Consider the following 12,774-nt stretch of genomic DNA (forward strand, 5'->3'; position numbering starts at 1 on the left):
GCTGGGGACAAGATCTAGCTGAAATATCCACAGCCTTCATCTGTGTAAGCCCTGAAATGTCATAGTTATAGAGTCCTTGGCAAATTGACCTGTGCAGAAGAAAAATTAGCCATTTGTTCATCTCTCCCATCCAAAAGAAGCTGATCTCTTTGAAAACAGGTTGGAGATTTCCTAACTAATGAGTACTTTGCCGCCTCATGTTTTGAAAAGGAGGTAAAATTGTACTGTTTTCCAGTGCTTTTGTTCTTGTAGATATGCTGCTCCCAAATCCTGTCTTACCTCTCATGCCGTAGCATTGTTCTGGCATAAGATCATGTTGGTGTCCATTAGTAAGCAGTCTGATTGCATTTGGATACTTCTAGAACTAACATATTTGTTCATTTGAAGTGAAATTTACCCACTTAATTGGAATTAAGACTAGTCGGGCTAAATTCATACCAAAAGCAACTCCATTGGAATGAATGGTGTTATGCAAGCAACGAATTCAGCCTTTTCTATTTAATATAGTATATATCAGAGTATCTGTTTTGTTTTTTCTTCAAGTCATAAGAACATAAGAACTGCAATACTGGGTCAGACCATGGTCCATCTTGCCCAATTTCCTGTCTCCAGCAGTGGCCCATACCATAGTTGCAGGGGGAGCGTACAGAACAGGGTGATTATGGAGTGATCCATGCCTGTCTTTTGCTTCTGGTAGTCAGAGGTGTAGGGTTACCCCAAGCATGGGGTTGCATTCCTGACCATCTTGGCTAACGGCCATTGATCGACCTATCCTCCATAAACTTATCCATTTCTTTTTTGAATCCAGTTATACTTTTGGTCATCAAAACATTCCATGGCAATGAGTTCCACAGGTTGGTTGTGCATCGTATGGAAAAAGAGATTCCTCTTGTTTGTATTAAATCTGTTGCCTGTTAATTTAATTGAGTGAGCCCTGTTTCTTGTATTATGTGAAAGGGTAAATGTCACTTCTCTATTAATTTATTTCCACACCATTTGTGATTTTATAGACCTCTGTCATAACCCCCTTTGTCCTCTTTTCTAAGATGAAGATGAAGTCCTAATCTTCTTAGTCTTTCCGTGTATGAAAGCCATTCCATACCCGTGATCATCTTTCTTGTCCTTCTCTGAACCTTTTCCAGTTCCACTATATCCGTTTTCAGATGGGGCAACCAGAACTGGACATTGAGTGGAAGTTTTCAGAGAAATATCCATGGTGACTAAAGATCTTTCTTGTGTGGTAATAGCTAATTTAGACTCCATCATTTTTTGTGTTTGTGGAATTATTTTTTCTAGTCCACATTGCATTGCACTTATCAATGTTGAATTTCATCTTCCATTTTGATGATCAGTCCTCAGTTTTGTGAGATTCCTTTATAATTCATTGCAGTCTGCTTTGAACTTAATTATCTTGAGTAATTTTGTGTTGTCTGCAAACTTTGCTGCTTAACTATTCACCCCTTCTCCGTTCATTAATGAATATATTGAACAGCACAGGTCCCAGTATGGATCATTGGGGACCCCATTGTTCACCTCTTCCCATTGTGAAAACTGACCATTTATTCCTATACTTTGTTTCTTATCCTTTAATCATTTACTGATCTATGAGAGGACCTTCTCTCTTATTCCATGGCTACTTAGTTTCCTTATGAGCCTGTGGAGAGGGACCTTGTCAAAGGCTTTCTGAAAATCCAGGTACATTATATCTACTGGATCACCCTTTTCCACGTCCTTGTTGACAGCCTCAAAGAATTCTTAATAGATTGGTGAGGCATGACTTCCCTCTAGAAGAGCCATGTTGACTCTTCGCCAACAAACTGTGTTTATCCGTGTATCTGGTTCTGTTCGTTAGTACAGTTTCTACCAATTTGACTGGTACTGAAGGTTCATTGGCCTATAATTGCCAGGATCACCTCTGGAGCCTTTTTGAAAAATTGATATTACAGTTGAAACGTCAATTTGGGACAGTACTTCAGGTTTGTTGTCCAAAAAGAATAGTACTGATGTGGAGTTCTCTTCTCCCCCCTTCCCTTCCTCTGCAGCAAAAACTGATGCAAAGAATTCATTTAGCTTTTCTGTCAAGGTTGTCTTCCTGGAGTGCTCTTTTAACAGCTTTGTCATATAGTGGCTCCGCTGCCTTTTTAGAAGAGTTTCTGCTTCTGATACACTTCCAAAAACTAATAGTAAATTTTTTTATTTTTTTTTTATTTGTTTTTACCTTTAGCAAGTTGCTTCTCAAATTCTTCTTTGTTCTGCCTTATACTTTTACTTGCCGGAGTTTGTGCTCCTTATTTTCCTCATTAGGATTTGACTTCCAAATTTTAAAGGATGTCTTTTTACCCCTAATGGCCTCCCTTATGCTGTGGTTTCGCCATGGTGGCATTCTTTTGGTCCTCCTGCTGTCTTTTTTTAAATTTGGGGTATACATTTATTCTGAACATCTATTAAATGGTATATTTTTAAGTAATCTCCATGCTGCTTGTAGACTTTTTACCCTTATGACAGGTCCTTTTAATTTCTAACCTCCTCATTCTTGTCACAATTACAAATAATGATAAATAATCCTCTTTAATGTTCACTCCTTTCTTGGGTGGCTTGTTTTCTCTAAATTAAGATGTTTAGAGCTCCTTTTTCTAATCACTTGGCACAATCCTCTCACACTAACACTCAAGCTAAACCTGTTTTGTAACTCTTTTTTCAAACTACCTTGACATAGTTATTGTTTCCAGCTTAATATAATTAAAAAACAGAAGTGAGGGGTGGGCAAAATTTTCAGTGGTATTGAGAGACTAGGATAGTTGTACTGATTTTACTTTCAGGCATTCCAGAATGTGAGCCTACCATGAGTATTTGTATGTGTTTGTTTGTTTGTTTTTGCTTTAATATAGTTAGCTGAAGAACGTATTGGAAACATAAGAACTGTTCGAGCTTTTGGACAGGAGATGACCGAAATGGAGAAGTATACAAGCAAAGTTGATTACGTGCTGCAATTAGCTAAAAGAGAGGCATTAGCTCAGGCAGGCTTCTTTGGTGCAGTAAGTATATTATGGTAGCGAAGAATCCACAGAATATGATCAAGTCCTGGAAATCAGTGATTCTTTTAATACACGCAAGGGGGCTTTCTAAGTTTTAGAGAGAGAGAGAGTGAGAGACACCCCCCCCCCCAATTTACTTTAAATTGGATTCCTATAAAGGTATGAGAAGAATTAGTTTTTCCAGTTCTTTTCCTCTTCATATCATTTGGTTAAGTAGGGAGCTGAATACCAAATTCTACTGCATTTGCAAAGTCATGAGGCTTAATTCACATTTGTAGTTTACACCTCCCTGCACCAGCAGAGACCACTGTCTCACAGGAGATTCATCTTTGGATAGGACAGGTAATGCATATGCTCCCACACTCTTTCAGGGTTTTGCTTAGGGTACCACAGTTCTAAATTGTGGATTGGGGTTCCATAGGTGTCCTGCCAGAATTGTGTGGGTGAATTAGCTCATCTCAGGGTTGTCCTATCCATGGGCCAATTCCTAGGCTAACATTGGTCATTGTGCCTCCCAGTAGAGAGATAGGTGCTTGTGTCTTAACAAAGTCCCTCTGAATAGACTTTCTGCTGCCATGGGCCCTGTGCCACGAGTTTTATCTGCAAAAGGTGGTGTTCCACAGGATTGAATTGGCCCATTGTATGATTTTTATTTTGGGGTTCACCACGGTTAGGTCATTTTGTATCTAATAATTGTTGGAGATGGGGCACAATTTCTTCTAGAGCCCATCACAGCTGTTCCTGGGTGGGGGGAGAGATCAGTTGGGAATGATGCAAAGCTGTCCTTTCTAGCCTGGAGAGTGAAAGACTGGTTGAAGACCAGTGCCTACATTCCAAACCCCTGCACAGTAGCATTTTACCTGGCGTCTGGCTCACCAGACTGATTATTTACATTCTAAGAAATAAAGAAAGTTAGGAAACTAAACATGAGCAAAATTTAGTCCTATAGAATCTTAAGATTACACTAAAGTCCATTAACTATGGAGAATATTCTTTTTTTAAAAAAAACCCAAAAGCCTTAACTTAGAGAATTTTAGAAGATGAAATTGAATTTATAAGGGAAGATCCAGTTTTTCTCCACTGTCGTTTTTTTTTCTTTCCCAGACTGGGCTTTCTGGGAACATGATTGTCCTTTCTGTTCTGTACAAAGGAGGATTACTGATGGGTAGTGCCCAACTGACTGTTGGTGAACTCTCTTCCTTCTTGATGTATGCATTCTGGATTGGACTTAGCATTAAAGGTATGGAATGTGAAATACACAACGTAAAACATAGGATAAAGGAATTTTTTTGACGTAAGGGAAAACATTTGTTTTAAAAACAACACAAAAACCTCAAGTGTGTTATAATTCTTTGAATGTCTTCAGCTGAGAATGGTCTTTCTGAGAAGATTCATAAGTATTTTTCCAGTGAGTATGAGTCAATCAGTATTAATGGCTTTTGACTCATTAAGACCAAATAGTTAGTTTAAAGCTTTCCCAAGAGAATGCAATGGTTAAATTTTTCAAGGTGCCTTTCTTCAGTGTCTGGTTTATAATGCTAACTTTTCTTGATGATGATCTTTCTGTAGCCTATGATAGTGTTTATAATTTAAACAAATATTAAGGTTTTATTTGGAATAAAATATCTTGGTCTCTGTTCAGAGAAATTATTTTACAAAGGAAGGCATGTAAGAATTAGCTGTAATTCCACACGGATAATTGTCTAAAGCTGCACTGGATCTTTAAGTGCCAGCAGAAGACTATTGTAGGGGATTGCCTTCTAGTGCAAAGGCAGAAAAGGACATCTCTTCTCTTTTCTGCTTTGTTCCTCTTCCCCTGTCAGTGAAGATCAGAAACTGTAATCTGCTGACCCAGAGACTAACTGCTCCTCTTTAGGGAACAGTCATCACTACTGCACACAGGCAAAAATGAAGATAAGGTATTTCAAATAGCTAGCTTGTCAGCTACTTGGAAGAGGAGTTTTTAAAGTGAGTCTGTTGCTTCTGATGCATTATTGTGCCTTGTTAGTTTGAAAACAGACAATGGCTCAGTGTGTCTGGAAGGGCAGTGAGGTCTACTTATACACTTTTTTTTTATTTTTCACTGGGCCTCTTTACTAAGCCCATCTCCATGTTTTTCATGATACTCATGAATGCTAAAAAACGGGTTTTTTTTCTAATATAATGTCTTTCATGTTCTTAGGTGATGCATAATATTGTTATTTGTTTTAGGTTTGAGCTCTTTCTATACTGAGCTTATGAAAGGATTAGGAGCTGGAGGACGTCTGTGGGAACTTATTGAAAGAAAACCAGAGCTTCCATTTAATGGTGTGTTCCTGTTTCTTTACCATTTTGCATTAGTGTTGTCTCTGGCTGGTTATCAGGCATTTGACAACAGGTTGGTATTACTTAAAATTAACACCAGCATGAAAATTCTCATAAAGAAGCTAGATTCAATAGAAATCTTCCTTGACTACTGTCAAGTTATCTGGAGTGGCTCAGCAAAAGTATCAACCTAATGGCAGACTGTTAAGAAGCAGGGCACACACCTCGATTTGATTGTGAGTTCTGTATTTACACTTCACCAACCAAGTATGTAGTGTGAGCTCTGCACAACAACAGCCTCACCATGGAGTGTCTCAGCCTCCTTGGGTACTCCGAACTATCTTGCCACCCAGGTAATCTTGCTTTTGTGATAGATGGTCCCTTACACCAAAAATCACAATAATATTCAGGTAACTCCCAGCCCTAAGGGACCAGTCACTTACCTCAGATCAATTGCACTTTAGATCCTACACCAAAGACTATGCTTGTAGCCAATCCTATAATTCATTAACTAAAGATTTATTAACTATGAAAAAGTGATAGTTATTTACAAGGTTAAAGCAAGTAAACATACACACACAAATTAGTTATAGTCTTAGGCTCCAAAAGATAACAGAAGCTGCTGTAATATGCAAATACTATAAATCCTCTAGGGCTAACCTAGGCTAAGCACTGGGGATCCCTTGCTCATGCTTAGAAATCTTGCCCTCTCCAAGTCCAAGAAGCACAGAGATGCAGTTTCTTCCTGTCAGGAATTTCTGTTCTCTTACCCTAGAGTTCCCATGCACGTCCCCTCTTCATGGGTATGGAGGGAGCAATCAACAAAGTTTTATTTTGTCCTCTGATGTTCCACGACGTTTGTCTGATATCTATAGGCTGGCTTTGGTTGGGCAGGAGATAACACCTCCTGTGGTAAACTAGTATTTCACACTTGGAAATGTTTTTTTCTCCTGAGAGTTGGGGTTTACAGTTTGAGAGCATACACTTTAAATATTACCTTGTAACATGGGATATATATATAAGTGAGTTGACTGCATGCAGCAACTTACAAGCATTTTATAAAGTCTAAATACAGTTTCACAAACCTAATACCTATTTTAAGAATACTAACATGCCAGTTGAGCCAGACTGGTTCCAGCTTATGGATTTGCCAGTGTTTAGTTGAGGCCTAGGGTGCTCAGTATGAACTGGCACTCGGTCTGCCAGCATCACATCTACATTCTTTGCAACAATATTTTATTGATTATTTCTATGAAAAATCCCTTTAATAAACACAGAATTTGAATTCAACAGTTCTTCGTTCAGGTTCCCCAATGAGTTTATTACCTGGCCTGGTTCTAATTCTTTAGACACACAATGTATTACTCATCAGTATATTACTCTAATGTTGATGTCTTTCATATTAGGCCATCTTTACAGTATGAGGATGGAGGAAGAGAAAGGAGTTTTGGTCAGGATTGCACTTCTTAATGTTCATTATTTGTGCTAAAGAAGATAACACATTACTGTCTTTAATTGCTGAATAGATAAGGGACTAGAAGGATGAAGAAAGGACTCAAAATGGTACAAATGTTTCTCTCTTAATGAGGCAAATCTCTAACTTACTACAGACAAATGTTCACATTGATCAGGTTAAGAATAGCTCATTGATTTATGCTGTTATAAATATTACACAGATTTAATAACATAGTGATATGGATATAACAAGTATATAGATTAATATAGTTTTCACATGTTTAGTTTACTATCTAGGTTTTTTTCTGTGGATATTTTTCTCTTTATAAATCTGAGTGATACAGTTATTTTTAAAAAAAGCTCTCAAAAAAGGTAGATGTGCAAAATCCATCTATAAATCTGAGAGACATTTGTTTGTTGCCAGCAGCACCTGAAATGTATTGCTGCTTTCTTTAGTCATTATCACCAGTCTGAAGCCAGCAAGGATCATTCAGTGGTTGAACCCATTGAAGAATTTTTGGATAAACACCACTGATCGATGTGTACTTAATTCCTAATCTGCATTGAATTAGTTCAGTGAGGTTATCATAAAGACAAACTGTTATTTGGATTTGATCAGTTAGATCCCACTGAACAAAAATCGTGTATCACTTTTTGCACTATGTATGTAGATAACAAACATCATAAAGCAGTATTTTTATCTTGGAGTTCAAGTGACACATAAGAAAAACACTCTACTTTTGTTCTTGAGATTTATATTGTCCTCAGAAATTCTTGACTACAAATGTAGCTATCAGAGTGGGAGGGGAGAATATGGCAGCAGACCAAGTAGAAGTGTTTTGAGTGAGCTCTGGCTATAAGGAATAGGTTTTTCATCTTATTGTATGTTTTTAGTTTTGTATCAATTGTTCTGTTTCTGCTTCTTTGGCTAGAAGAGCTAAGAGTTCTAATCCTGGCTTTGATGCTAATTCACTATGTTGCCTTTAACCTCTTTGCATCTGTTTCCTAATCTGTAAAATGGGGATGACTCTTATGTATTTGAAAGGAGTGTTATGAAAATTGGTCTGAATGATGCTTTTGAAGATGTAAACACTCTTTTATATAAGTGAAAATGAGTATTAAATCTGATGAGCAGGGGTTAAAATTTGGAGCAGAAATTTTTTTGTCTCACAGGTAACTAACGATTAGCTAATGTAACCTCCTCCAGCAGTCTTAGACTTCAGCGTATTACAAACTGGAGGTAACTTTTCTAAATTAAGATAGCTAGAGGTTTTTAATTTCCTTTCAGCATGAAACAAATTCGTAGAGAAGACTATAGATCTCTGCCTCAAGGAGTAAATATGGAGGTGATTTCAGAACTAAGCATACAGTAAAGGCAAAACAGCTTTGTTGCTCACACTCAAACAAAACATCTGCTCACTCTTCTGCATGGTTCTGACCTTCATTTACTCCAATTTTTTTCCTGACGATATCTCAGTATCCTAGTTACTGTTTTTCTACGTGTCTCCAGAATCCAAAGAGGAAAAATAAAATTGTGTATAGCTTTGATATTTTTTACATTAATATATGGGGAAATATAAAGGAAGGACTTGCTGCATCAGACTTCCTGTACTGTTGTAGCATTACAGTGCAGTTTATGGCAGGCATTCCAGAATAACCGGACTCAAAGAGAGAGTTTACTGATACAGTAACAGTTGTACTAAATAACTTAGTGTTGTTAAATTGCTATTGAGCAAATGCATCTTTAAATTAACACTTAAGTTGTGTGATAAATGTGTAAATTCATTAACATTAGTACCTCCATAGTTTAATGTCGGAGAAGCAGTTTGAATCCACATGCAGCAGCTATTGACAGAGCAACTACAGTTGAACTAAATGAAGATAAGAGACTGGGAAAGAGGAGGAAATCTAAGGGGAATGGAAAGTAAAACAAAGAAGCATTACAAATATAGTTAAACTTGCTACAGATGATCACTTATTACTATACTCACCCATGCCTATTGTCTATCTGCCTGCTTACCAGTTTAATAAAGTGAATAAATTAATACCCTGATTGCACTAAATTATCCTTTGCATAATATGATTGTCTGTTATACCTAGGGCTTTACTAAATTCATGGTCCATTTTGGTCAATTTTACGGTCATAGGTAGGGCCCTACCAAATTCACATCCATGAAAAATGTGTCACGGATCATGAAATCTGATCTTTTATGTGCTTTTAGTCTACACTATACAGATTTCATAGGGAAGACCAGCGTTTCTCTAACTGAGGGTACTGACCCAAAAGTGAGTTGCAGGGGAGTTGCAAGGTTATTTAAGGGGGATCGTGGTATTGCCAGTCTGTCTTCTGTTCTGCCTTCTGGGCTTGGCAGCCAGAGAGGGGCAGCTGCTGACTAAGGGTCCAGCTCTGAAGGCAGCAGCGCAGAAGTAGGAGTGGCCGTGGCATACCATGCCATCCTTACTTCTGCGCTGCTCCTGGCGGCGGTTCTGCTGTCAGAGCTGGACTCCCAGCCAGTGGCCACCACTCTCCGACCATCTAGCTTTGAAGACAGCGTCACAACCAGCAACAGCGCAGAAGTAAGGGTAGCAGTACCACAACCCCCTCTACAATAGCCTTGTGACTCCCCCCAAACAATTCTTTTGGGTCAGGACCCCTACAATTGCAACACCATGAAATTTCAGATTTGAATATCTGCATTCATGAAATTTACAATTTTTAAAATCCTATGACTGTGCAGTCCTATAACTAGGGTCTTACCAAATTCACAGTCCATTTTGACCAATTTCACAGTCATAGGATTTTAAAAATTGTAAATTTCATTATTTTATATATTTAAATCTGAAATTTCGTGGTGATGTAATTGTAGGGGTCCTGACCCAAAAAGGAATTTTGGGGGGAGATCACAAGTTTATTGTGGAGGGGGGGTTGTGGTACTGCTATCCTTACTTCTGCACTGCTGCTGGTTGCGACGCTGCCTTCAAAGTTAGATGGCCGGAGAGCAGCTGCTGCTGGCCAGGAGCCCAGCTCTGAAGGCAGAGTCACCGCCAGCAGCAGTGCAGAAGTAAAGATGGCATGGTATGCTACTTCCACCCCTACTTCTGCACTGCTGCCTTCAGAGCTGGGCCCTCGGTCAGCAGCTGCTGCTCTCCAGCTGCCCAGCTCTGAAGGCAGCAGCACAGAAGTAAGGGTGGAAATACCACAACCCCTCTAAAATAACCTTGCAACTCCCCCTGCAACTCACTTTTGGGTCAGGACTCCCAACTTGAGAAATGCTGGTGTCTCCGAGAAATCTGTATAATATAGGCTAAGAAAAGGCACATTTAAAAAAACAAATTTAACAGAGGGAGACCAGATTTCACAGTCCATGATGCGTTTTTCATGGACTTGAATTTGGTAGGGCCCAGATGTACTAAATTACTTTCACTACACCTATTGCAGGCTCCCTCTTGATTTCCTATCCTCAAACAGTGAACTCACGTAACATACAGGTTTTTTGTTGTTTTTTTCAAAGTTGGTGTACTCTATACATACTTCATAGGATTTACCAGGGCCTGAACTGCTTGTGATCCTGTAAGTCTTAGATATTTACAAGCTTTATGCTGTTTCAAAAAAAGAAAAAAGTGACATTTTTTTCTTTGACCATTCACTCACAATAGCTTGTTCTGGTATTTCACAAACTGAAGACTTTCAGTTTTTACTGAGCTGTTGCTAAAGGACACTATATTGATTGGTCTGTTCTGCCTTGGATTTCAGTTAATTCCATCAACCATTCTTTTTTATGTTAAAAACCTGAAAATGGCCATTAGTGACTTGTTTGAATTCAATCTGGAAGCAGATTTGTTTCAGTGACAGCTTGGCTGAGAAGCTAAGCATTGAATAGTCAATGGAGATTAAACTACTCTTGTTGGTAAAGGTGCAATATTGTACGCTGGGAGATTTAGTCTCCATGTGTTACATGTTAAAAATGGTGGGGGATCCACTACAGTTTTGCATAACAGGTGCAGCACTCAAGCACCCGCTAAATTGGTAATCTGATCTGTGGTTTGGCAAATGTTGGGTGCCTCTGTAGTAGCCAGCAGGTTTTATGGAAAGCTGACCTGCCATTGTGGTTTCGATATATTTTTATTGTCATTCAGCTTCTTCTGTATTTTAATTCTTCATCATTCAGATGGAATTGTATTAAACAAAGACATGTTCAAAGGTGCTTTGGAATTCAAAGAGATCCACTTTGCATATCCAACACGTCCAGAAATTTCACTTTTCCAAGACTTCAGCCTTTCCATTCCAGCTGGCTCTGTTATGGCATTGGTTGGCCCAAGTGGCTCAGGCAAATCAACCATTGTTTCTCTTCTGTTGAGGCTGTATGATCCCATCTCAGGTACGTTTATATGTTACTGTAACTGTCATTAGAAATAATTAATCTGCATCTAAGAAAACACTTTTCTGAACAACCGGTGGGGGTGTAATGGAAGGATTCTGAGTTGAAGTCCCAGCCTGAAAGCTATGCAGAAGCAATACTTTCCTCTTTACGGGAGAGCGTGCCTCAAATTGCTGGGTGCTTGATGCAGCAGTTCTGTAGAGTCCTGTGCTGTTCTGTGTAGACATGGTCACTGCGACATGGGGCAAAACTGATGTGATATTAAAAAGCAATCTGTGGAGTAACCTGCCAGTCATTGTCTCAGAGAGGGGGAAGAATGGGCCCCAGCAGTTTAAATAAGGAAAACTCTGTGTGTGGCCCGGCTCTGCTTTGTCTGTGCCCACTGGGGAGAGACTGGCACTGCCAACGGTGCTAGCCTACATCAGCCCGTGCACTCAGAAGCGTAAGGACAACCACTGTACCTGGCCTCGGCACCCAAGGAGATTGTGTGGACACTTTTTTTTCTCCTTCAACCCCGCTACATCTCTACTTTCTTGCACCTGACAGACTGAGGCGCGATCTTGCCTCGCATGTTTAAATGAGCACTGTAGAGTGCCTGAAAAGGGACAGGATAAATAAATGCTCCATGAAGTACACCACCTTTGTGGGACTGAGAGAGAGCACATCTCTTATTAACACCTTAAAACTGAGTATTTTCCCCCACTGTTTTCTGCCTTTTGTCAGTATCTTTTATATCCTGTATAACTTAATGTTTCTTAAATTAAGGTACTATCACTGTTGATGGCGTTGATATCCGTCAATTGAATCCACTCTGGTTCAGGACTAAAATTGGAACAGTGAGTCAGGTAAGGAATAGGGGAATTTCTACGTGAAGGAAGAAATCTGTAATCAGTTACTACTGTCTTTCTAATTTTGTACTGTTAAAGACTTGTTTACATGGACACTTAGTGTGCGGCAAACTGGGATGAGACTCTACAGCACACTAACTTGCCATGCACTAACTAGTCATGTGGACCCTGCTACTGCATACTAAAATTTTGTACTGCACTGTAGATTCACACCCCGGCTTGCTGTACACTCCGGGCAACTCTATGCTTAAAATGCTGCAATGGCGCAGCTCTGGTGCTTTAATGAAGACACTCTGTGCCAGTGGTGGGCAACCTGCAGTCCATGGGCCGCATGTAGCCCATCAGGGTAATCTGATTATGGGCTGTGAGACATTTTGCTGATGTTGATCGCACACAGGCATGGCCCCCGCAGCTCCAGGTGGCTGCGGATCGCCGTTCCCGGACAATGGGAAGTGGCAGTGGCCCACTGCTTCCCGTAGCTCCCATTGGCCAGGAATGGCAAACCACGGGGGGCTATGCCTGTGGACAGTCAACATCAGCAAAATGTCTTGTGGCTCACAGTCGGATTACCCTGATGGGCCATATGTGGGCCGCAGGTTGCCCACCCTGCTCTATGCTGATGGATGAGAACTCTCCTGTCGGCATGGTTAATCCACCTATCTGGGAGGCAGTTGCTATGTTGATGGGAGAAGCTCTCCCACCGACATAGCGGTGTCTACACAGGAGGTTACGCTGGCATAACTATTTCAGGGG

The 12,774-nt window shown here is 39.8% G+C and overlaps 1 protein-coding gene across 3 annotated transcripts in view; it reads left to right on the plus strand.

Moving 5' to 3' along the window:
• ABCB10 (ATP binding cassette subfamily B member 10) overlaps positions 1-12,774 on the plus strand; it is a 41,197-nt gene that overhangs the window by 22,138 nt on the left and 6,285 nt on the right. For all 3 annotated transcript variants that reach the window (XM_030556874.1, XM_030556872.1, XM_030556873.1), the window contains 5 exons: positions 2,889-3,035; positions 4,140-4,275; positions 5,247-5,342; positions 10,964-11,173; positions 11,939-12,018. In XM_030556874.1, the coding sequence (XP_030412734.1) occupies positions 2,889-3,035; positions 4,140-4,275; positions 5,247-5,342; positions 10,964-11,173; positions 11,939-12,018 (669 nt within the window). The remainder of the gene's footprint in view (positions 1-2,888; positions 3,036-4,139; positions 4,276-5,246; positions 5,343-10,963; positions 11,174-11,938; positions 12,019-12,774) is intronic.

Source organism: Gopherus evgoodei, chromosome 3, assembly GCF_007399415.2.
Source record: "Gopherus evgoodei ecotype Sinaloan lineage chromosome 3, rGopEvg1_v1.p, whole genome shotgun sequence".
Taxonomy (NCBI): domain Eukaryota; kingdom Metazoa; phylum Chordata; order Testudines; family Testudinidae; genus Gopherus; species Gopherus evgoodei.